This window comes from Propithecus coquereli, unplaced genomic scaffold, assembly GCF_000956105.1.
Source record: "Propithecus coquereli isolate 6110/MARCELLA unplaced genomic scaffold, Pcoq_1.0 Scaffold5, whole genome shotgun sequence".
Classification (NCBI taxonomy): domain Eukaryota; kingdom Metazoa; phylum Chordata; class Mammalia; order Primates; family Indriidae; genus Propithecus; species Propithecus coquereli.
Window position 1 is genome coordinate 15639366 of NW_012150840.1, and position 26960 is coordinate 15666325.

Here is a 26960-nt window from a genome sequence, read left to right on the forward strand (position 1 = left end):
TATCATGGATTTCTGTCTGGGGTATCCCATTACTATTTAAGTATTTCTGTCCTGTGATTTCTTTCCCATCCTACCACCTGTAATATCCAGCTGTAATTCCAGATATTTTCAATATTCCTATTCATTTGTTTATGCATTTAATATTTTTTCCAGTTCCTGCTGTGTGCAAGTCGTAGGTTAGTGTTTCAGAAGTGCGTTACCATCAACAGTTTGTTCTTTTCAAACAGATTTTACATGAAATGATATATACATATACCTGCATTGTATTATTAGTGTTTAAGTGTAGACTTGAGAATCTTTACAAACTACCTGAAACTTAGCCATTTAATGCTTTTTCATAGGTTTGTACATCTGGAAAGGATCTTAGAGAATAATTAGTCCAGATTTGGAAATTGAGACCCTGAGAAATTAACCCTTGCCTCAGGTTCTAGAGCTAGTGAGTGAAAGAACTCAAAGGGAAGTGACTCAACTTGAAGAAATGGGCCTTCAGAAGATGGGTTTTGGCAAACAAAACATTTGATCATAGAACTCTTGATTTGTAAAATTTGTGATGCCTCCCCCCAAAAAACAGATTTTGACAATCTAATTTTTACTGTCTTCCAAGATTGTGAAAATGTGGTAGCATGTGAAATAATATGCTTAAACAGCAACCCTTTAAATGTACTTAGGAAATTGGCACTGTGAGATAATTGGCTATGAGAACAGCTTTTTTGACCAGTTGAAGAAAAACAGCCAAAAACAACAGGATGTTAGCTGTCCCTTAAAGATGCTGATAGTGGTTTTATCTATGTTTATGAGGATGGCTAAAGTGATGGGCTATGACTCTGGTCCTGTTCTGCCTGGGATCCTGTGGGGGCCACTTGTAGGACTGGTAAGCCCGGCCTTGTTCTGATCAGAAACCAGTGATATGTTTGCTCAGGACCAACCATGCCCAGTATGCCTCTTTGTTTGAATGAAATCTGGTTTGGCCTTCAATTGCTACCATTCTTGACCATTTCACAGGGTAAGCTGAGGTTCTTATAGGTAGGGTGTCCATAAATAATTGTTGAAGGAATGAAAGTGGGCAGCATACATTCTCCAACACTATAATCTACTAGACTAACGACAGAAAAATAACAAAGGCCAACAAACTTTTCACTTTTTGAGATAATCTCCCTTTCTGATTTATTCCATGTTCCTGTTTAGATGCAAAAAGAAGTTTACTATAGAAGGAACTTATGTAGGAAGTACCTACTGTCTATCAAGCAAACATTGGTTATTTCTTTTAGTTAGTTTAGTTTCATTGGTTGTTCCCGTTTTCCTCAACAAATTTGTTGGTACTATCCATGTTTTATAGAGAAGGAAGAAAGCTTCAGAAAGGTTAAATAAGTTGTCCTAGGTCATGCAGCTAATAAATGGCAAAGCCAAGTCTGGGAGCCAGGTCTCTCTGGCTCTTTCTCCACCCACATAAAGGCAAGTCCTGATGAGTCTGGCCACTTTTGGCATGCTCCGTATCCTGGATTCTGCCTCTACTCTCCTGTAACTAGATCTCAGGAAAAATGGTATCACCCTTTCTAACAGATCAGGCCTGAAAAAGACACACTTTTTGCTCTCGTTAACAGTACCTAGTCCTAGATACTCTTTTCAAATCTACCTTTACATCTGGTAACCAGATACCATATTGATTTATTGGACTAGTTAACAAATTGGCTCTGGGCTTTTTCTTTTATTTAGTTCATTTTCCTGTGGGATCTTGGTTTGCTTTTTTCCAAAATTATTCTTCTGGACCCCATATAAAGACTTCCCTCTTAGCTTTTCAACTCAAATCCAAAGCCAAGGTGAAAAGAATTTCCTTTGTACAATATCATTTCAATGACAGTGAGTTCTGGCTAGTGTCAGTACTTTCCATTGCCTCAGGGACTGCAGCTTCAGCTGGGACTTTATTTCTGGGGAGGGTTAGTGGATTGATCCAAAATTAGTGGTGTGACATGTTTAGTAATCTCTTAGGCCTTGAATGGATTGTTATTTTCTTCAGCAAATCTTTTTTCCCCCATCCGCTCCTAAGCTATTAGGTTTTTCCTTAATATGTCTTTAATATGTAAAATTATTACTAAGAATTTATCTTATTTTCTTTATGATTGGTGTCTTTTAAATATTAAAAATATTTAAAGTCTTATGGTCAGGGTTATTTTGGAGGCAGTAACTGTGCATTATTTTGTTTTTCTCAAAAACTGTGTGGTGTTTTTCACTTAAAATTTTTTTCTTTCTGTTTTTTCCCCCTTTTTGATATTTCTTGATTGTTTCCTATGTGGTAGTTATGGTTCAGGCTAGTTGGTATATAACAATGAATGAGACAGGGCCCTTGCCCTCAAATGATGGATGGAGAGGAGCAGACATGAAATGATAAATGACAGTACAAGTAGTAGAGTGACTCAGGTGCTCTTGGAATACACAAGAGTTGCCAGCTGTGCCCAGAGAGCCATGGAAAGCCATTCCTAATGGAGGGAATAGGGTATGTAAAATTCAGTATTGTGACAGGATGTGGCATTTTTTAAATAGTAAGAAGTGTGACTAGATATTGCCTGCATAGAATGGGGAGATAGGAGATAAGGTTATGGAGGTAGATTAGGGCCAGATAATAAAGAACCGATAAGTTTAAATTAATCCTGTAGCCAACAGATAGCCACTGGAGGTTTTTGAGCAGGAAGCGTAGGATTATATTTTTTTCTTTAACTTTCTTTAACTTCATAATTTGACCCAATGCTTGAGATGACAGAATTACAACAAAGGGAATATTGTACAACATTACAAGCGGTGACTAATTTAAAATCTTCCAGGAACCAAGCTGACATCAGTGTCTATTGCTGGGCCAATTGACTGCCTGTCTCTGTGACTGTTAGATTTGTTTTTTAAGGAAAGGTAATTCTGATGGCTTTGGAGAATGGTATACAGTGGGGAAAGGATAGTTCTAGGGAAATGACCAAGGAGGTAAGATGTATGCAGTGATAATACACAGTAACATGTGACCCAGCAATCCCACTCATAGGTATGTACCTAGAAGAAATGAAACTGTATGTTCACACAAATGCCTGTACACAAATGTTTATAGCAGCTTTATTTATAATTACCAAAAATTGGAGACAACCCGAATGTCCATCAGCTGTTGAATGGATGAATTGTGAAATGTCAATATAATAGAATACTACTCAGCAATAAAAGGAATGAACTATATTATTGATATCTGTAACAACATAGATAAATCTCAAAAGCTCAATGCTAAGTGAATGAAGCCAGTCTCAAAAGGCTACATAGTATATTTATTCCATTTATTTGATTTTCTCGAAAAGGCAGAAAACAAGCAAAAATCAGATCAGTGGTTGCTGGGGTGGGGGGATGGGGATAGATTGCAGAGGGGCACAAAGGAATGTTTGTGATTAAATTGTTTTATATCTTGATTGTGGTGTTTAAACAACTATATATTTGCCAAAACTCATCAAAATGCACATTTTAAAATGGTGAATTTTATTGTATATAAATTATACCTAAATAAATCTGTCTTAAAGAAGTGATAAGTGAGCGAATCTCAAAAACATGCTAAATGAAAGGAGCCACACTCAAAAGAGTATATACCATATGATTCCGTTTAGCTGAAGTGCCAGAATAGACAAAACTAATCTGTTGGTTTTGAATGAAGTAAGACTAGTGGTTGTGACGGATTGGGGTGGGTGTATTTACCAGAAACGGACATGAGAGATCTCTTTGGGGTGACGGAAATGTTCTGTGTGGGTTGAGAGGAGTGTGGGTTACATGGAGGTACCCAGTTAACAAGGCTGATGAAATTATACACTTAAGAAATTATACATCAAACAGAAACAGAGGGCTGGACACAGTGGCTCATGCCTGTAATCCTAGTACTTTGGGGGGCTGAGGTGGGAAGATCACTTGAGACCAGGTGTTTGAGACCCGCCTGAGCAACATAGGGAGACCCCTTCGCTACAAAAAATAGAAACATTTGCCAGGTGTGGTAGACCACACCTGTAGTCCAAGCTACTTGGGAGGCTGAGGCAGGAGGATTGCTTGAGCTCAGGAATTTGAGGTTGCAGTGAGCTATGATGATATGATGATGCCAGTGCACTCTAGCCCAGGCAACAGAGTGAGACCCTGTCTCAAAAAAAAGAAAGAAAAAAAAAGAATAGAGAAGATAGGCTGGATTAAAAAGAAAGAGAGAGAATTCTGGTTTTGTGTTGTACTTGGGAGGTGGTGAGGGGAGTTTCTCTAGCTTTGGAGCCTGGTGGATAGGGTTACCATTTTCCAAGATGGAGAATAATAGGAAGCCAGACAGTTTTGGGGAAAGATAACAAGCACTGTTTTGTTGAGTACCGAATACCTGTGGAATATCCTAGTGAAGATGTCTAGAAGGCATTTGGAATTATGGATTTGGTGTCCAGGAGACACTTGGCTGAAGATATGATTTGAATGTCATCATCATAATATTAATTGTAGCCATGAGAATACATGAGATCACCCAGGAAGAGAAGTAGAATTAAAAAAGAAAGAGACCTGAGGATGTCCCCATGAGCAAATGTACCATTGAATAGCTGAGTATAAGAGAAGGAATAAAAGGAGGAGAGGAAAGAGGAGGAGAATCAGAAGAGAGCAGTGTCCTGGAACCCAAGGGAGAAGAAAGTTCCAATAAGTAAGGGATGGTCAACAGTTTCAGATGCTTGGGCTTGACAGTGAGGTGGTCTTTGGTGATCAGTCAATTGTCAGAGAGCGAGAGCAGAAGCAAATTCTTATGTGTGGGGAGTGAATAGGTATTAAGAAAGTTCAGACAGCTAAGTGTAAATTGCTTTTCAAGAAGCTGTATTAAAGAAATACGGAGATAAGGGTACCAATGCAAAGCAGAAAGTGTAATTAAGCTTCTCCTTACCACTGGCTAGTCTGATTTTCAAGTTCATTTTGGTTTGGCTGGGGGCTGAAGGAAATATTTCTTACCAAGGAATACTGTCCTGGGGAAATGTTCAGTAAGATACTATCACTTGAGTCCAGAAGTTCAAGACCAGCCTGAGCAACACAGTGAGACCCCATCTCTACAAAAAACAGAAACATTTGCCAGATGTGGTATACTGTGCCTGTAGTCCCAGCTACTCGGGAGGCAGAGGCAGGAGGATTGCTTGAGTCATGCTCTTCTGTCATGACAAAGACAACACAAAGGAACAAAGAAAGAGGAGCTGTCAGAACCAGAAAAGCCTAGCTTGCCTGTACCCATTAATGACAGGAACACTGGTGTATCTCTTTTGGGATACTGAAGATTTGAATTTCTAGACACTGCTGCTAAAACACACAACATTAAAGGGTGAGGACGTTTAGTATTCTTACTACAACCTACTCCTTACCTTTTAAAATCTTTAATGTCCATGGAAAATACCAATCATAAGTTAAAAGTGTTATTATAAGGACTCTAGTAGCCTGCCAAGGACTCAAATTATTTCTCTTAAGCTGAGTTGATTCTTCTAAGAGGGAAACCTGATACAAAAGCTATCTTTTCACCCCATTTTTCTCCCCTAATTCCAGCCTTTTAGATGAGCTGGGCTTTGCACCGTGTTAACAGTGCTGTCTCATACCAGTATGTGTTTCTTCCTCAACTCTTAGATGGTAGTAGGTCTCAGCCTGGTACATGTACAGATGAAGTTAGATTTGAGGTTTGATTGTTTAGTTTGGCCACACTCTCCATGGAGATTGTTAAGCACTAACAGGTTTTATTCTTTTGAGAGAAAATTAATTTAACACTGTGAAGGCTGTTTTTTCTCGTGGTCATTTTTTTTTTTCTTTTACTTCCCAGAACATTAGTTCTCAGCCTGTCAACTGAGATTCTTGGAATTTGCCTCTGATTTGGGAAAATGGTTAAGTAAATGTGGTAGCTGCTGAATGCAAGGTGTTTAAATAGTGGGTCTTACTTATTTTGTTTTTTGTTTTCTTAGACAGGGTCTCGCGCTGTCGCCCAGGCTAGAGTGCAGTGGCCTCATCACAGTTCACTGCAGCCTCGAACTCCTGGCTCAAGGGATTCTCCTGCCTCAGTCTCCCGAATAGCTGGGACTATAGGCGTGTTCCACCACACCTGGCTAATTTTTCTGTTTTTTGTAGAGTCAGAGTCTCACTTTCTCTTTCAGGCTGGTCTTGAACTCGTAGCTACAAGCAACCCTCCCAACCTTGTCCTCCCAGAGTGCTAGGATTACAGGCAGGAGCTACCACGCCCAGCCTCATTGATTCTTAATTTGATTTGAATTTGTTTTCGTTTGTGACCGATTCTGCAAATCTAATCAATATGTATATCATCATTTTTACCCTTGTTCCTCTTACTATTATTAATATTACCGCTATATAAAACAGTTGAATCCTGTGCTTATGACTTATTATTTTTCTTGAGTCAGACATTGTATTCTCTCTTGTGTAATGATAACATGGACTTGTAGACTTTGCAATTATATTTTTCCTTTTAAATGCCTTATTTAGTGCTATATTGCAACAGATTTTTCTCAGGTTAAAGGGAGAATATTCTGTGGGATTACTAACAATTAGATCAGATATTCAGAAGACTGTACTAGCCATAAAAGCTATGAATTCATTACCAAAAGAAAGTGGGTGAAAGAGCTTCCTTTTCTTTACATTTTACAGTATAAATCATATGTAAATTTTGTATAGTTACATGAAGGTGAATCCATCACAAACTCTTGATTATTTTTGCAAATTAAATAGAATCCCAAATAATTGCTATGAAAGTCAACTTATTCATGGAAACTTCCCTAGAGGGTTTAGAATGTGCATGTCTGCCTGAATCCATGCTGCATAAATAGGATATAGGTTTACTGAGCATCTACATGTGACAAACAGTGATTAATAAAGAGCCTAAAGGAAATCAAAGGATGCTAAAGAAATCTCAGAGAAATGATTTCCCCAAGTTCCATAGTGTAGAGTCATGAGGACAACCAGGGCTTCAGATTCCCATCTAGGATTCTTGGTACTACATTATATAAAGTCAGACTTCCTGCGCTCTGGCAAGGAGTCTTTGGAAGCCATCTTTTTAGAATTATTTTCTGCTTTTTAAGAGGATTGAGAAATAAAGCAAGGAAATTTGTATGAGAATTAATTTCTGGAAAATACCTAGTTGTGTTCTATGGGTGTGAGCTCTGGCCTGTGACCTCTAGTCTAACAGTAAGGAAGGTAGTCTTTTTCTCTTGGAGGAAAGGTATAAGCAGTTTATTTTAGCGACACAGGATGGGATGTTTGGGAGTGAGTGGGACTTCTGAAAGTCTGATATATTTGATATATATGTATACCAAGGACTGTGCACTATTATGATTTCTGTAGAGAGGGTCTCATTAATAATAATATGAAGGGTTCCAAAATTACCCTCTCATCCCCAAATTTGTTAAATGAAACCGGGCATCCTGGGAGGAAATCCTGCTCATGCATCTGTCTTTGCTCCTTACAACAGTTGGGGAGGTAAAGGAAGAGAATCAGTCAAGAATCTAGAAGCCATGGAAATTTGATATTTAAGAAGGCTCCCTGCCTTCTTAAATAATATTGGTGATGATGTGCAATAATGTGTGTGGTCACACTTCTGCTCTGCTACAACTGACTTTCTCTTTTCTGTCTTTCTGTCTATGTTGGACTAGTGTGTTTCATTTTCTGTCTTCAAAAGGGAAATTGAAACCATAGGAGAGAGAAAAGAATAAATATATTTTACATTTAGATGTCTTCTTGACCTAGGTTGCAAAGCAAGATCCTGGTCTAAGAAAATGTGATGGCAGGATCCTAGAGAGATGCCTTCAGTAGATTTTTCTGTGTTCAGGGTGTGGCAGGAAGGTGGCGGGGGAGGACAGTCCTGAGCAGGCCCAAAGCAGCATTGATACTAGATGCACTTGTTTCATTCCTTTTCCCAACGTTTTTTTTTTTTTGCTCATAAGCACAGCAGAATCATGCTTGTTAACTCTTCTAGAGTCAAGTTTCTCTGTTTCTTAGGAACATCAATAGAGTGGATGATAAAAACAGTAGAATTTCATAGCATTGTTTTCTTATTATCCCTAGAACTTGATTAATTTCTCTTGAACTTGAAAGATTCTCTGCTTGTACTTCAGCTTACTACTTATGCTCAGTGAGTTTCTAGCTTCTGATGGGAGTTAATTGGATTGAATCTTCTGGATCTTTGTGTGATTGTAACATGGAAAATGATGTTGTGTATTGTGTTATGTTGTATTTCTAGAACTCTATGGCTTTGACGTGCTCATAGATTCTACTCTGAAGCCATGGTTGTTGGAAGTGAATCTCTCTCCTTCTTTGGCTTGGTAAGTCAGTTCCATCAGCTAGAAAAGCCTTCTAGGAGCACTAAAATACTTTCTTTCTTTTTTTTTTTTTTGTCATTTCTTTTGGCACTAGAAGATTTTTTTCCTAGTTATTAAAGATGACTAGAATTTCTTAATTTAGATGGTTTATGGTATGTTGTCAAAGTCTACATGACAACCATGAACCTCTGTCTTCCTAGTCAATTTGCAATATATGTTTACTCTTTATTGGGCTTCTAAGGGATGATTCCTCCATTCTTCTTCTTCTTCTTTTTTTTTTTTGAGACAGGGTCTTACTCTGTTGCCCAGACTGGAATGCAGAGTGCAGTGGCATCATCATAGCTCACAGCAACCTCAAACTCCAGGGCTCAAGTGATCCTCCTGCATCAGCCTCTCAAGTAGCTGGGACTACAGGCATGTACCAGCATACCCAGCTAATTCTTTCTTTTTTTTTTTTTTCCTTTTTCTTTTTTGTAGAGACGGGGTCTCTCTATTGCCCAGGAGTCTCAAACTTTTGGCCTCAAGTAGTCTTCCTGCCTTGGCCTCCCAAAGTGCTAAGATTACAAGTGTGAACCACCACACCCAGCCCCTCCATTCATTTGTATCCCCATTTCTTTTTTTAAAAAAATTTGTAGATGTTCTCTTAAGGCTAAATAAATACATACAGTATTATATTTCTTCTGTTACCAGAAGTTTATGTAGACTCAAATCCATATATACTGTAAACATATAAAGCTGGACCCAGGGCAGTGTAGGTAATATCTGGTCCTTTTACCCTGTCCCATGTTCTGGTATTTATCCAAGATTAAAGTCTAAAAAACTTCAAACAACCTTAAAAGAATTTTTTTTTAACCAATCTGTTGTTTAAAAGAAGGAAAGAAACACACATGGATGCAGTGGTCACGCCTGTAATCCTAGCACTCTGGGAGGCTGAGGTGAAACGTTCACTTGAGGTCAGGAGTTTAAGACCAGCCTGAGCAAGAGTGAGACCCCTTCTCTACTAAAAATGGAAAAAAGTAGCCGGGTGTGGTGGTGCATGCTTATAGTCCCAGCTACTCAGGGGGCTGAGGCAGGAGGATCGCTTGAGTCCAGGAGTTTGAGGTTGCTGAGAGCTAGGCTGATGCCATGGCACTCTAGCCCAGGTGACAGGGTGAGACTCTGTCTCAAAAAAAAGAAAAGAAAAAGAAGTAAAGAAACATATTTTTCAATACCAGAGAAGATTATTCTTATATTTGCAGCTACAGCCAGAATTTCTATTAACTATACACTTCTCTAAACAGAGAGCCCGAGAGATTTATGCCAAAGACTACCCAGCTGCTACATTTTTAAGAATGAGAGATATTGGCAAAATGCCAAGTAATCAAATAAAGACAGATTGACTACTTTGTGGAGTGGGAGTTTGGCTTAACCTCAACAGTAAGGTGTAGAGCTAGATATTAATGTGCTTCAGATGTTATGCTAAACTTTTGTCAAGTCAGCCTTTCACAGATTGCCCAGTAAAGTACATTATACCATGTTAGAGGTCCCTAGAGTGATGCACGGGGTACGGCAGCAAGAGTAGTCTGGTTTCTGGAGGAACACCTCAATGCCAAAGCCAGCATGGCAGTCACTGCCACAAAGAGACCTCTTGCTTTTGGTCCATGTTACTTTTATTTCTGTGTGGGTTCCTGCTGTATCATCTGGTGAGATTTTGGTATGACTTGTATTTTTTTGCCCTATTTACAAGCCTGAAAGCCTAAGAAGATTGATTTAGAAAAGAAAATGAGGACTTAAAAAAAAGTACAGAGGTGACCAAACTTTCTTTTCTTGCATATGAATGTGATTCGACTATTGCAGAAATAAAAAATAATTTGAATGAAAGCACACTCATAAGAGAGATACTAAGAGAACCTCTAAAATCCACAGTGATAATGAAGCAGTATTCTTAATTTGTGCAAAATAAGACCTCTGGAATAAAAAAATTGCATGTTAAGGAATCAATGCTTCGGTGCTGGGCCTGCCTTCCCGAGGATAAGTTTAACACCAGGCTTTTATTTCTAGTATTTTGGCCCAGATTTCTTTTTCTTTTTCCATGTATTCGATGTGCTTTATGTGTTGCTCCTCACTGACATTTGGAAACTTTGCTATATTGGGGCCCGTTAGAGGACAGCTATTCCATTAATCTACAAAATTATCAATTTCTCTTTTCTTTCTCTGTTCTGTTAGTGATGCACCTCTGGACCTAAAGATTAAAGCCAGTATGATTTCAGATATGTTCACGGTTGTAGGTGAGTAGTATTGTTTTCTGAACTGGACTCACAAAAATTAACCAGAGTATCCATTTTGTCAGACTCCATATGTATTGCCAACTGGCAGTTCCTAAGCCATGCTGAATGTTTTGTACTAAAAAATTATATTTTCAGGGAAATGTTTATATGTTTCTACTCCCCCTGGCTCCATCCTGTCCTGAGGCTGAACCACAACTAAGGCTGAGACCTGGGGCACAGGAATTATGAGCTGAGGAAGAGAATGAAGCAAAGATCTGGAGAAAGTATATTTTTTTCTGAGCTGGGAAAGTGAAACCCACTGAAGAAGCCTTGCTACAAAGGAGACTGGTTATATTTCTGCTAGACAGTCTCTATTGGTCTCAACATGGTCTGTTTTGTAGTAGTTATAACCGAAGTAGCCCAAGGAAGAAACCCCTTTTTAAGTAGATAAGCCAAAACTTTGAAATGGAGATGTGCAGTCAGGTGGATATGTTGTAGGTTTGTTGTTTTTTTTTGAGTACTATAAAAAGACATAATAAAATTTATTTGAGATGAACTAGTACCTGGTGTACCAGCAAATGCTGTAAAACTTGGCTACTTTATTCTCCTTGGATGAGAATCTGCTTCTTTTTAGGAAGTAAGTGAAATTAGCCAAAGTCCAATTTCTAAAGCCATAGATAATCTACAAAGCTTATTTTAAAAGTTATCAATAGATCACCTTCTGCAGTTTCAGAAGTAGATCATGTAACAGGACAAGACTGTGCACTTGCTTTTGGATTCTCCCTGAAAAACAACATTTTTCAGTCATTATCCAGGAAGTCACTTTAAAATAACTTGTTTTTATCAACAACAACTGTGTTTTAAAGTTGTGATTTGCAGATTTATTCTGAGGTTCATCAAAAACCTACATCATGCATGGTGGCACATGCCTGTAGTCCCAGCTACTCGGGAGGCTGAGGCAGAAAGATCGCTTGAGCCCAGGAGTTTGAGGTTGCTGTGAGCTAGGATGACGCCACGGCACTCACTCTAGCCCGAGCAACACAGTGAGACTCTGTCTCAAAAAAAAAAAAAAAAAAAATCTACATCACTTTCTCAATCAGAATCACATTTTAGCTACACAGCCAGCAAGGTGGATTTATCTGCATATTTCTTTTTTCTTGTTCTCTCCAGTTATGGTGGTTCAAAGTTCAAGCACAATGTGTGTATGGGAGACTTGTGCGTAATCCTTTTGGGGATAGATCTCTGTAGTATTTATGACAGTGAAACTGAGTTTGTGAATCTAAAGAAAAGGTACAGCCAAACCTGCTAATTTCTTAGAAATTGGTAGGTTTTAATGTTGCCCATTCCCCATTCAGGATTTGTGTGCCAAGATCCTGCCCAGCGGACATCATCCCGGCCAGTTTATCCCACCTTTGAGTCTTCCAGGCGAAATCCTTTCCAAAAACCTCAGGTAAGCAAATTCAGCAGCAGGGAGCCCAAAAAGAGGCTTTCTCAGAAGTGGAAGCTGATATAATTGAGGGAGCTGAAGCACTGTGGGTATGAGATCACTCGGAGCAGGAGAATTTGGGGATCAAGCTAGACAGCAGGCTAACAGCAATGCTTTCAATGCTTTCCAACAATACTTACTTCCTTTTTTTGTTTTCTCTTTTCTCTTAGCTGCTTTTTTTCACTATCTTTCCTTTTTCCATCTTCTCTCCTTTTAAAAAGCACCTTTTTTCCCCTCAGATTGATATGCTCATAAACAAAGCACAGAGAAGGAGCCTACTAATTCTTAATCATTACTGCATTCTTTTTCATCGTCAGACTAGCTTCATAAAGATGATGCTTCATTGAAATAGTATCTTCTCTACAAGTTAATTCTCTTCAAAAGGACCCTCCATGATCATGAGTTGATTGAGGCTAAATGAGATGAATGCCTAAAGAAAGTTGTGTATCTCTGAAACATCATTTCATCAAGCATTGCTCCAATCTTTGTGTACTGTGCATTTTTGGTCCAGTTAAACCAATCAGCTAATCCTTCTGTTTACTCAATTTTACCGTCTTGTCAGTCCCTGCCTGTTTTGACCGTGCTAGTTTCCACTTCTGCATATTTGACTTTAACATTTCTTGTTATTTAAAAGGTCCACCTCCCTCCTCTCTTCTCATCTGGTTTAATTACCTTGCCTGCTCAGAAGTTTTGGAGTTCTTTTCTTACTAAATCCATCTTACTCTTTCATAACCTGTACTTTTCATTTCAACATTATTTACTTTTCTATATTGCATTGTTTTGCTTTCATTGATTTGCTGCTTTTAAATTGTTCAGTACTCCTCTGCTAGATTGTAAGCTCTTTGAAGGCGTAAATAGCTGCTGCTTCTCCCCTCCCTCCTTTCTTTACCTTTCTTCTCCTCTCTTTTTATCCCTCCCCCACCTCCACTGTAGTTCTCTATTCCTCCCTTTTTTCCTCCCATCTCCCACTCCTCTTCCTCTTCTTGTTCCTTTTGCTTGCTGATCTCATTTAGAGTAGTGCTATTTCTGTTTGTCAAGCTCATATACTATTATTAATTCAGATAATTTGTCATTAGAACGGGATTTTCAAAGGCAACACCTATGGGGCCTGCAGGCAGGTGATGTAAATGAATAAACAGGGGCAGGTGTAATAATGCTAAGAGTGATGTGACTGAGGTAAACCGGAGTGTGCATGCCTCATCTAAAGGGGCAGCTGCTTTACTGATGTGCTCTAGCTGATCACTTCATGCATAAGTGTGGGCCAAGTGTTGTGAGATCTTCCTATTGTCAAGAGAAATCAGAAATCTTACTTTTAAATATCGGCCAATAGTTCATTAAAAGAAATACTTGTAGGCCAAATAAATATATGTCTTTGAGCTAAATTCAGTCTGTGGGCTGCCTGTCTGTGACCCCCACTCTAGGGTGATTTTCTAATTAATGTTGGGATGTGGAACTGGGTGTACTGTATTTTTAGAGGTCTTATCTTGATTAGAAATGAAACCAGGCAACAGTGTTGTACTTGATCAGTGCATCAACCCAGATCAAAGAGTTTCCTTTAATTTTTAATAAGAAAAAGTAGAGGATTAACCTAGGTATACTAGGAAAACTTAATTTAGGTAAACTGTTTGCAAATTCCTTTGCAAATTGTTTCCTGCAGTATCTGCGGCAAGAGCTGCAGGATTACATATAAAGGATGGTCAATGTTTCTGTGCAGCTTTGACACAGGTTCTGCCAAGTGTCACTTCCAGAGGTAGCTGTATGCCAGCTTAGATGAATTGATCCCTTTTCTTAGCTTGCCTGTCAGCTCTTATTGGCAAATCTTGGCAGATTGTAGAGAATCTATTGAACACTTGTTTTGCTAACTGGTAGGTAATCACATGGTTTCATCTGTAAGTAGCCCACAGGACACTTATATGCAGGCTAAAGGAACTGTAGATCATTTGTATGTACTGTGTGAAACAGATTTGTCAGGTGGACTAGTTAACTTCAGGATCTTCAGTATCTGGTAGGAGGATTGTTTCCTCAGTGGTGAGACATTAAAGCTGGAATATATATGGCATAGGAGAAAGCAGTGTGAAAGATGATAAATGCTCTAACTTTCCAACACAAAGTGTAGGGCTCTTTCTGTCTCTGCTCGGACATTATTTTTTCCTTTTTTATATTGTAGATGTAGGAGATGGAAAATGTAGGCATGTTAGGAGAAGATAAGGCTTTATTCCATTTTTCTGTCTTTTATAGCGTCCAGTATCTGCACAGTTTCATTCATCAAACACCAAGCAGGTAAGTTCTGGCTCATTTGGAGATTTAATTCAACTTTTATTTCCATTCCCCAAATGGAAAGCCTTTAGCTTAGTTTTTCATGGTACATATTTTATTTTACCTGCTTTGCACAGTTTAGTAACATAAAGTAAAATAAATAAAAATAAATGCACAGATATCTTCTTGGTTATAGAACGTAAGAGTAGAGGATGCAGGAATTTAGGAATCCTCTTATCCCATCACGACTATGCTGTGATGGAGGCATTTGAATTTAAATGGTGCATAGGGCTTAGAGGCAGGCATATCTATCACTTTGATCACAATATTCCAGAAGGGAAATATTACGGTTCACAAATGAACTCTGTTTTGTTCAGACATCTTATGAAACAAACTATTACCAGTAGCCTAACATTAGAAACATTTTCACATTGGGTGGTGGGCTGTATTAGAGTTTCTTAACAGATGACATTTCATATACTAATATATAGTAATTCGCAGTTTATGAATCTTAGAAACTCTGCCATAATTAGTGTCTCAGATGCTACCCTTAAAATAAAGACATTTTTCTTTCTGAATGATCAGCATTTGTTCTCTTAGTGTTCTTGTTAGCAGTATTTGAGGTTAACTGTCACTTCTACACAGACTTTTAAAAATGTTTTTTTATAGTAATAGGCTAGCAGTGGGGATCCTGCTCCTGCTATTTGATACTTTAGTCTGAGGAATATAGATGTTCTCCTACATAAATGTGTCACTGTGACTATTAGTTATTTAGCAAAAAGCTCCAGTATATTTATTTTGGCATTTGTACTCTGTGATGCAGTTTCTGGTAAGCTTGGAAGTTCGAATTGTAACTTTCCTAGCTACTGTTTCTGATAAAGTGATTTATATGGTTTATATGAATCCAAGAAATGAAAAAAAATTGTTACTAGATGCCTTGTCTAGTATTTGGTAACTGGTTAATGTGGTTCTATAATATGAATTTCGTATTTAGTTGGTAGAATTCAAAACTCTGTAATATGTCTTGCTTTATATTTAGTAAGTGCCTAAGTACGCTAGCTGCTATCCATGGCTAAATAAATAAAGCAAAACAAGGCTGTTGACTTCAAAGAGCTTACATTCTAAATATTCCTTGAACTATTCTACTTAAAGGAGAACATTAGGAAAGGAGTACTCTTTCATAGACTTCTGAGTTTGACTCTAAAGAAGTGTCTTTGATATGCAATTCTAATCTTAATTTCTCTTTATACATTTTAATTCCATTGCATCTAGTTGCATTGGTTGAATTGCCATGGGTTGCAATAGCCTTGTTGGAGGGCAAGGCCTCTCTAGTAGTTATATGTTTGAACACTTGCTTACTTGACACAAAACCTTTCTGGTTTTATTCAGCCAGATTTATACATGTTGTATTCTTTGACTCTTATTGTTCTTTGCAGTGTTCTACTTGGTCATTGTCTTTCTGTTAATGGAGTACTCACAACTCTACAATAGTTTCATCAGAGCTAAGTAAAGATAAAAAAAGGAAAGGAAAAGAAAAGAAATTCCCTGTTCTGACTATTAAGACTATGTCGTTTTCTTTTTCTGTTGCTGTAAAATTGTGAAGTCTCTTTCTTCTTTGCCCTTTGTCTGCCTTTTCCTTTTTAATCTATTCTATCTGCATTTCTCCCTCCCCTTGAATGTCTGTGGTTCAAATTTGCCACCCACCAGAAATTGTATCGCATGGTATTGTGGAAAGAACATGGACTTTAGAATCAGATAGACCTGGATTCATATTTGATTTCTGCCAATCACTAGCTGTCAGACCTTGGGCAAGGTCCAGTACCTCTCTGAGGCTCAGTTCCCACAGCTGTCAAATGGGGATATATAATAATACATACATGGAGTTATGTTGAGAAGGAAGTGATGAAACAGGAAAAATATTCAGGACAGTGCTGGACATGTATAATAGTTTATACTCAGAAAATTTAGTCCCCTTCATACTTTTGAATCCTATTTTGATTTTCCTTTTCCCATTGTCATTATTTGGTATTATTTTGATTTTCAGCTATTTATAGTCATGTTTTTTCACATTTGCTGTGATCCACATTTGCTGTTTTATTTATTTGTTTGTTTCTCCTCCAGATGTTAAAGAAGAGTCTAAATAATGCTTAATTAATCCCCATCCTGGAAATCACTTCCTAACTTGATTCACAGCTATTAATATTTATCTATTTTACAGTTATGGTTTTTAACTGTTTTTAGTTTTTGTCAATGTATTATAGTCATTATATTATGACACTAACGTCTGATTGGAAATATAATTTAGAATAAAAATTTCATGCAGTTTTCTTAAATGCTTCTCTAAAGTCCAAAGACATTAAAATATATTTGCTGTTGTCCTCTTTTTTGGAATTTTGTCCCCAAAATTCAACTTTTAAAGCATTTTTAAAATAAATAATGCAGCCTCCATACTATTCTTCATGAGCTCATTAAATGTTTATGGATTTTTTTCTTTTAATATTTGTACCATTATTTTACTAGGGATTTGAGTTAGGCTTACCCAGGCAGTAATCACCAGGAGCATACTTCTTACAGTTTTGAGGATTGGTACCTCATTTGTTTTTTTCTCATCCTCTGGTACCTCCTCAGTTCTTCATGATTTTTCAAACATAATTGTAAGTGGTTTTGGTAAGTTTTTTTATTTTTGAAGCCAATTCCCTTAATAACAAGATGCATGTCTCTAAGACCTACTGACTTACATTTATTCCAAATTTCCAGACGTTGCATAATCTCTTTTTTTTTTTTTTACTGTAACACAAGCCTACTTACTTACTTTCCTTTTCCCCCCAAATTTCAAAGTATACTTCTGATTATCATTACGTTTCAACCTTCTCTTAGAAGCCATTTTTGTCCACTTCCAGTCAGATTTCTGGATATGTCGTTCTTTTCACTTTTTTCTTTCAGTTGATAACATTAATTCATTTTGCTTTTTAAACTTAATTTTACCTTTTATTTTCTAGGTGGCAAATACATCACATATAAATTGAGCTATTTCTAGTTTCTTTACTCCAAAGTTTGTAAAAGTACATTGGGAGATTTTTATTCTTTGCATGTGTTACCTGTCAAATAGATTTTATTTTTTCCCCTCAGTTATGATATCTTTTAGGATATCTCACCTTTTTTCCTATTCTACTTTTTGTCGGATTCTTCTCATCATTGTTACTTGCCAGTTTTCTTTAGGCTGAGAATCATTTTTCTGATTCAACATTTGTTTCTTGCTGCTTTGAGTAAGGGCATGAGATAACTTGTCTCAATACTTTTACATTCGCAGTCAGTTCTTCCTTAGCAATAGTGATGAGTTAGGTAAAGATTTCTTCTCTGGGTAGATTTCTGAATCATAAATTGTACTAATGACAATTTAATATCTTTGATGCATGTTTCATGGTGGAATTCTTAACTTGACATTAATTTGACAGTTTAAAATTTATCTGAACACCTGATAGTTTAATTCATATGTTATCTAGCCAGAGGCAGTTGTTCTCTTTAAGTTCAGAAGAACCTTATTTCCTTAGTGCATTCAGTCAACCCATGGGAATATGTGGATTTATTATTATATCTACCACCCAGAGAATGTAGCTGGTATGTCCAAAGTCAAAATCACAGACTGGCTTGCATTTGGACTGTTTTGTGCATGTTTTTGATAGTCCTGATGGCCTTCAAATCAGTCTGATTCTTTTTTTTTTTTTTTACCTTTGCCTTACTTTTTAATCTCCAGGTGTGTCTCCTTGATGCTCATAAGCATTTCTTTTTTCCCCCTTCCTTATTCTTTCTTCTTCCCTTCTCTCTTTCCCTGCCTTTTCTTTCACCTGTATCTATAATTCCAGATGCTTTCTTTCCTTTCTCAAACCTCCTAGATACTCCACCAGAAGCACAGGCCTGAATTCCTTCATGACTTCTTCCCTACCCCAAACAGTCCACATATGTGTATGTACACAGTAGCTAGAGCTAGAATTGTGGGCTGTGAGTAACTAAGGAGTAGTTGTGTATGGGAGATAACTCATCGAAAGTGATTGGCAGAGAAGTTTAAGAGTTTTGGGGTGCTAATTTGTTGTTTACAGGGACCAGATAGTAGAAGAAGGTCACAACATCATTATCTCAATTTCTAGAAGCCAAGAATATTAAAATCCATTTTTAAAAACCCACAAAAATTTGAGGTTCACATTAGATGTCATTCAATAGTGATTTGACCCATGTTCTTATAAATACAGCAATGTATTAAAACTATTCTAATAGGTAATACCTATTTCTTAAAATATTTTTCATTGACCTTTTAATACAGATTTTAGTTTGTCAACACTATTAAATAACATTCTTTCTGTTCTAAATACTTTATTAAAAAATCTCTATTTTTATTATATTATTTAACTGAATGCTTATTTCTTATTCTCCTTGTATAATTTAAGACAACTTTAAAAGCCATTAGGTAAGTAAGCTACTTGACTTGGGAGGATTTGGGAGGATCCCAAAGCTATGGCTTTATGATCAGGGACATGCTGTCATGTGTGAACTAGATAAGTACTTTTTGGTAAATAATAAGTAGTATGTGATCATGAGAAAAGTCCTCAAACCATTCATTTAATATTTTGGCTTTTCCAAATTATACATTAAATAAGTATTCATACTTTTTAATAATTTTTTAAAAATTATTATTGTATTGGTTTCCTTTCTAAATCTTTGAACTTTCCCCTATAAACCCTCTCATTTCAATAGATATTGTTTAATATATTTCCAGAGATTGAAAGTGGTTAAGATATTTCCTAAAATCATTCTACAAAATTCAGTTCTGACCATGATTGATCTGTATGTCAGCACTTTCATTCATTTATTCATTCAACAAATATTTATTCATCTATTCTGTGCCAAGTACAGTGTACAATTCTAGATGTTGAAGACACCACAGTAAAAGCTACGCAGATAAAAAGTCCCTGCACTTCATGTGTTGTTTACATCTATCTGTTGATTTCTTGGCTTTTCTTTATATAGGTATCTCATCTTGGAGTTGCCTATCAGAAAATTTAGTTTTTATAACTCCCATGCTAGCTTTGAAGATGAGTATGTATTGGTATCTCTTGTGTTCAAAGGTAAAACTGTTTTTGGTTATTTGTGTAAGTGGGTATATTCGTTTTGTTTGGGCTGCCGTGACAGTATGCCACAGACTAGGTGGCTTAAACAATAGAAATTTCTTTTTCACAGTTCTGAAGGCTGGGAAGTCCAAGATCAAAGTGCTGGCAAGGTAGATGTCATTCTGAAGTTTCTTTTATTGGTTTGTAGGTGGCTGCCATTTTGTTGTATGCTCACATGGCCTCTTTTTTGTGCACACACTGGGGTGGGGTGGGGGGCAGACAGAGAGAGAGAAAGAGGGAGAGATTAAGCTCTCTAGTGTCTCTTATAAGGGCACAGTGTTTCCATTAGAGTAGGGCTCCACCCTCATGACCTCATCTAACCCAAATTACCTTCCAAAAGCTCTATCTCCAGATGCCATCACATTGGAGGTTAGGACTTCAACATAAGAATTTTAGAGAGACATAAATATTCAGTCCATAACAATGAATATTGCTGAAAAGGCCAAAAGTTAATTACCAAAATGCCTTTCAATAAATAGTCTATACATAGAGAAAGACAAACAATAGGTCCTGACAACAGGGCTGCTTCTCTTTCTTTGAGTTACTTCTAGGAATCTAGAAGACAGTTTGCACTCATAGTTGGTGAATTATTTCTGTTCTTTCTACTTGGCAGATTCATCTTATTTTATCTGTCATTTCATCTGTTTCAATAATAGTATATTATTATGTTTCATACCATCTGACTTCCTTTATTACCTTTCTATTTTTCTGTTCGTATAAAATTAAAATCACTTAAAAGTTTTGTACTCAGATGAGGTCCCTCCTCATCATTCAGAAGCTCAGGTAGCCCAGATCATCTTTTGGAACAAGTGATGAACATGGCCCATTTGGCTGCCTCCTTGGAGTACTCCCCAGGGCAGTCATCCTTGTTCCAGGTCTCTTGAAGTCCAGCAACCACAGTGTTTCCTAAGTAGTAGCCTTTTGGTCACAGCCCTGTTCTGTGTCATTGATGACTTTCATCTCAGCATCTGCCCCCTCAAGTTCTAAAACATCTCACAGCCCAACTTTTTCATTTATGGTATAATAGGTTATTCCTTGATTTTGTGTCTTATGTCTCAATTCTCTTAACTCTCCTTCCCCAGTGCTAAAAAGAATATATTTACTGAAATAAATACACACTTTTCTATTGAGACTCTTTTCAGATTTTTTCCATATCCTTGAAATATTGGATGCACTCTGAAACCAAAGTTAGGATTAAGTACTAGCTTAGAAAGTCATGTGGACCTCATTCTTTTTTTCTGTGTGTTTCTGTCTCAACCTATAATGTTTTTCCTACTATTCTACTTTCTCTTCATGCCTTTGAGCTTACTAGCTTTCATCTGTTTCCCAGGGTTTCAGGCTAAGATATTAACTACAGAAAATGGGCTATATATTTGAGCTTATACATACTAGGAAAGATAATGACGTGAGGGACTGAACAGAGGGAAATGAGGAATGATGAAAACTGTGTTTTAAAAAACTTTATTATTTTTATTTTCTTCTCCTTAGCGTTCCCGTCCACTCTCTGCCAGTGATGCGGAAATGAAAAACCTTATGGGCTCAACCCGGGAGAAAGTGCCGGGGAAGTTAGGTGGTTCTGTGCTTGGTCTGTCAATGGAGGAGGTAAAGATACTCCTTTTCAGGCCTTTTTGGGTTAACACAGGATTCAGTGAAAATTAGTGAGTGATTCGTAATATTCATGACAAATTCATATCTTACATTGAAAAGGAAAGATGCAAGATGGGAGAAATTTTTTTCAGGAAACAACACTTTAAATGGAATTAACTTCTCCCTCCATGTTTCTTTCATATTCTTGGATCATAACTCTCTTCCTTTGTCCTACAGTCACATGGACTCCAGTTTTCAAAATAGGTACTCACTTTATTCATTTTCTTCCATCTAGATCAAAGTTTTACGGAGGGTGAAGGAAGAGAATGATCGGAGAGGTGGATTTATTCGCATATTTCCTACATCTGAGACATGGGAAATATATGGGTGAGGTGACTACCTTTTTTTTTTTTTAATCTGTACCTCAAGTCCATAGAATCAGATTAACTGTGACACACTGTCATATTGCTCCCCACATGATGCCTTTCTTATTTTGTGTATTTATTTATAATATGATGAATATTATCCAACCCAAGGACTAGATCATTAACAGTACTTTAATCTACCTGTATATTATTCCTCTCTTTTTTTAAATCCCCTAGCTAGCTAGTTTAATCCTGACTAGCTCCCCAACCCAGGGTCATAAGCTTTGTATTTGTCATAACCTTGATTTGAAAAATAAAATTGTTCTGTCATCTATATGTGTGCCTAAGCAATATATTGTTTAATTTTAATCATTCCTGAGACCTAGTTTACATGTAGTAAAATGCATCTATTTTAAGTGTACAGTTTGATGATTTTTGACTACTATAAATACCAGTTTAACCACTGCCACCACTAGAATCTGTGTCATCACCTACATAAGTCCTTCCTGGCCTTCCCAGTCAATCCTCTCCATCACCTCAAGCCTCAGATATCGACATACCTGCTGTCTGTCACTAGTTTTTCTAGAACATCACATAAATGGAATCATACAGTATGTACACTTTCACATCTAAACTCTTGTTCAGCGTAGTGTTTTTAATAGTTACCTGTGTTGTTTTATGAAGCAGTAGTTCATTCCTTATTGTTATGTACTGTTTCATTGTGTGACTAGACCACAATTTGTTTATCCATTCATCTGTTGTGGAACATTTGGGTGTGTCCAGTTTGGGGCTATTACGAAGAAAGCTGCTACGAACATTCATGTGTGGACTCATGATTTCATTTCTTTTGGGTAAATAGAGTCACCCCTCAGTATTCTCAGGGAATTGGCTTCAGGACCTCTGTGTATACCAAAATCTGTGCATACTCAAGTCCCACAGTAGGCCCTGTGGAACCTGTGTGTATGAAAAGCTGGCCCTCTGTGTATGCAGGTTTTACATCTTGTGAATACAGTGTTTTTGATCCATTTTTGGTTGAAAAAACTTGTATATAAGTAGACTCGTGCAGTTCAAACCCAGGTTTTGTGTGTGCTTTCAAGGATCAAGTGTACCTATGAGTGGAATAGATGGGTCATTTGGAAGTGGTGGTACCATTTTACATTTTTCTAATGATGTATGAAAGTTCAGTTGCTCCCCATCTTTGGCAATACTTGGTATTGCTAGGCCTTTTCAGGCAGTCTAATGGCTGGGTAGTATATTTCTTTGTAGTTTTAATTTGCTTTTCTATGATGAATAATGATATTGAACATCTTTTCATTTGTTGTTAGCAATTTGTATATCTTCTTTTTTTCCATTTTAAATTTAGGATTTGTAATCTTTTTATTACTGTATTATAAAGGACTCTTTTTTTTTGGAGACAGAGTCTTGCTGTGTTGCCCAGGCTAGAGGGCAGTGGTATCATCTTAGCTCACTGCAACCTCAAACTCCTGGGCTCAAGCGATCCTCTTGCCTCAGCCTCCCGAGTAGCTAAGACTACAGGCATGTGCCACAACACTCGGCTAATTTTTCTATTTTTAGTAGAGACAGGGTCTCACTCTTGTTCAGGCTGGTCTCAAACTCATGGGCTCAAGCAATTCTCTTGCCTTGCCTCCCAGAGTGCTAGGATTATAGGTGTGAGCCACCGCGCCTGCCATAAAGGACTCTCGATACAAGTCCTTTCTCAGATATATATTGTGAATATTTTCTGCAAGTCTGTGGTTAGCTTTTTTATTTTTGTAACAGTAGCTTTTGAAGAACGGAAGTTTTAAATGTCAGTGAAGGCCAGTGTACCAAATTTTTTAAAAGCTTATGCATTTATGCATTTTGTGCTTCCTGTCTAAGAAATCTTTACCATCACCAACTTCACAAAGCTTTTTCCCTCATATTTTCCTCTAGATGTTTTATCATTTTAGCTTTTATATTTTGGTTTATGGTATGTATTGAATTAATTTTTGTGTATGGTATGAGGTAAAGTTGAGGTTCATTTCTTTCCAGATTGATGTCTATTTGATCCAGCACCATTTATTGAAATTATCCAATTATGTTGGCATCTTTATTGAAAATCAATTGGAATATATTGGAATATAGTACTGAACTCTTTTCATAGTTTCATTGATCTATGTGTCTGTCTTGATTGCTGTAGTGTTGTACTAAGCCTTGAAATTAGGTAGTGGGAGTCTTCCAACTTTATTCTTTTTCAAAATTATTTTGACTACATTGTGTCCTTTGTGTTTCCAAGGGAATTTTAGAATTCCTTTGTCAGTTTCTACGCAAAAGCCTACCGGCTTTTGGTTCAATTGCATTGAGTATATAGATTAATTTTGGGAGAGTGGACATCTTAACAATATTGAGTTGCATTTTCTAATCCATACGAACATCATACGTCCCTCCATTTATTTAGGTCTTCTTTGAATTCTTCTAACAATGTTTTTTATTTTTTAAATTTTTTGCTGCAACCCTCAGTGTCTCAGTATCTAACAATGTTTTATAGTTTTCAGTATAAAAGTCTCGAACATGTTTTATTAAATTTATTACTTAGTATTTCATGCTTTTGGCTGATAATGGTATTTTTTAATAGCTTTATTGAGGTATAATTGACATACAGTAAACTGCACGTATTTAAAGTGTACAGTTTGGTAAGTTTTCACATATGCATGTATCAGTGAAACTACCACCACTGTCAAGATAGTGAACATCACCTTCAAAAATTTCGTTGTGCCACTTGGTAATTCCTGTCTCCTGCCCTTCCATGCCCCACCCTGTCCCCAGGCAGCTACTGATCTGCTTTCTGTCACTGAAGATTAATTTGCATTTCCTAGAATTTTATGTAAATAGAATTCTACAGCATGTTTTCTTGTCTGGCTTTTTTCATTCAACATAATTATTTTTAGATTTACACATATTAGAGCATATATCAATGCTTTAATTCCTTTTTATTGCTGAGTAATATTCTATTGTAGACACATGCCATAATTTGTTTATCCTTTCATCTATTGATGGACATTTGGATTGTTTGCAGTTTTTGTTTATTATAAATAAAGCTTCTATGAACATTTATGTACAAATTGTTGTGTGAATATGTGTTTTCATTTCTCTTGGGGCTACTTGTGGGGCCAGGTGCAGTGGTGGATGCCTGTAATCTCAGTTACTCAGGAGGCTGAGGTGGAAGGATCCCTTGAGCCCAGGAGTTCAAGTCTGGCCTGGACAACATAATGAGACCCCATCTTAAAAAAAAAATGTCCGGCCAGGCGCGGTGGCTCACGCCTGTAATCCTAGCTCTTTGGGAGGCCAAGGCGGGTGGATTGTTTGAGCTCAGGAGTTCGAAACCAGCCTGAGCAAGAGCGAGACCCCGTCTCTACTAAAAATAGAAAGAAATTAATCGGACACCCAAAAATATATAGAAAAAATTAGCCGGACATGGTGGCGCATGCCTGTAGTCCCAGCTACTCGGGAGGCTGAGGCAGGAGGATCGCTTGAGCCCAGGAGTTTGAGGTTGCTGTGAGCTAGGATGACGCCACAGCACTCTAGCCGGGGCAACAGAGTGAGACTCTTGTCTCAAAAAAAAAAAAAAAAAAAATGTCCTCGTGAAGTGACTGGATCATATTTTTGTGTATGTTGAACTTTTTTATAAATAGCCATACAGTTTTGTAAAGTGGTTGTATCATTTTACATTTACGTCACAAGTATATGAGAGTTCCAATTCCTCCACATCCTCACCAACAGTTGGTGTGGTCAGTCTTTTTAGTTTTAGCCCATAGGAGGTATATAGTGATACCTTATTATGGTTTAATTATCTCTTCAGTTTTCTGGAAGAGTTTATGTAAAATTGTTATTATTTATTTCTTGTATGTTTGGTAGAATTCACTACTTAAGCCATCTGGACCAGGAGTACAATTTCAATTTCTTTAAAGAGACATCGGCTCTTCAGGTTATCTGTTTCTACTTGAATGAGTTTTGCTCATTGGTGTCTCGTAAGGAATTTTTTCATTTCATCTGTGTTGTCATATTTATAAGCACAAAATTATTTATAATATTCCTTTATCCTTTTACTGTCTGTAGAATCTGTAGTGATGTACTGCCCTCATTTCTGGTACTGGTGATTTGTTTCTTCTCTCTTTTTATCCTGGTCAGTCTGGCTAGAGCTTCATCAATTTTATTGATCTTCTCAGAGAACCAGCTTTTGATTTCATTTTTTTTTCTTTTCTTTCCTCTAGTTATAGTGCATTGATTTCTACTCTAATCTTTGTAATTTTTTTCTTCTGCTTAACTTTGGTCTTCATTTGCTTTTCTAGTTTTTTTAGGTGGAAGCTGAGGTTGTTGATTTGAGACTTTCCTTTTTTTCTCATATAGGTGTTTAATGCTATAAATTTTTACTAAGTACTGGGTTAGTGGCATCCCACATGTTTTGATTGTTTTGTTTTTGTTTTCATTCTATTTAAAATACTTTTTAATTTCCCTGTGATTTTCTTTTTGCCCATGGATTATTTAGAAGTACGTTACTTAGTTTTCAAATATTAGGGGTCTTCTCAGAGATATTTTTATTACTGATTTTTGGTTTACTTCTGGTGAGGTCAGAGAACATACTTCAGTTCATAACATAACATAACATAACACTTCAGAACATACTTCTTTTTAAATTTACTGAGATTTGCCCTATGGCCCAGAATGTGGTTTATCTTCATAAATGTAACATGCACATTGAAAAGAATGTGTGTTCTGCACTCTTTGGATCTGTAACCGTTTATTAGGTCATGGAGATTGATAGTGTTGTTCAGATCTTCTTTATCTTTACTAATTTTGTCAATTATTGAGAGACTGGTATTGAAAACTTCAATTATAATTGTGAACTTTCAGACTTCTCCTTTTGGTTCTGTCAGTTTTGCTTTTCATGTATTTCGGAACTCTGTTATTAGGTACGTATGGATTAGGTTCGTTATGTCTTCTTGATAAATTGACTTCTTTATTGTTATGAAATATCTCTCTATCCTGATTCTGTTCTTTGTTCTGAAGTCTACTTATCTGTTATGCATAATTACATATATATTATATACATATAAATATATATATAGTAATATACTCCACTCCAGCTTTCTGATGACTGATATTTGCATGGTATATCTTTTTCCATTGTTTACTTTTAATTTTTCTGTGACTTTATAGTTAAAGTGGGTTTCTTATAGACAGTATGTAGTTAGTGTTGATTTTTACATTTTAATTTGGTTGATGGTGGTGAATTCTCTCAACTTATGTTTATCAGAAAAATTCTTTTGCTTTTATGTTTGAAAGATTATTTTCACTAGTTATTGAATTCTAGATTGATTCTTTTTCTTAGCACCTTAAAAATATTTTTTCATCATCTTCAGGCTTGCATTTTTCTGATGAGAAGCGTGCAGTAATTCTTACCTTTGTTCTTATGTGCACAATGTATTTTTTTCTCAGCTTGCTTTTAAGGTGATATTTTTATGTGTGGAATGATAGACAATGGAGACTCAGAAGAGGGA

At 36.8% G+C, this 26960-nt stretch overlaps 1 protein-coding gene across 1 annotated transcript in view; it reads left to right on the forward strand.

Moving 5' to 3' along the window:
- The window catches only part of TTLL5 (tubulin tyrosine ligase-like family member 5), a 320186-nt gene that overhangs the window by 59902 nt on the left and 233324 nt on the right, over positions 1–26960 (forward strand). Inside the window, exons 13-17 of the mRNA XM_012656057.1 lie at positions 8243–8324; positions 10527–10588; positions 11923–12017; positions 20960–21073; positions 21354–21445. Of these exons, the coding sequence (XP_012511511.1) occupies positions 8243–8324; positions 10527–10588; positions 11923–12017; positions 20960–21073; positions 21354–21445 (445 nt within the window). The remainder of the gene's footprint in view (positions 1–8242; positions 8325–10526; positions 10589–11922; positions 12018–20959; positions 21074–21353; positions 21446–26960) is intronic.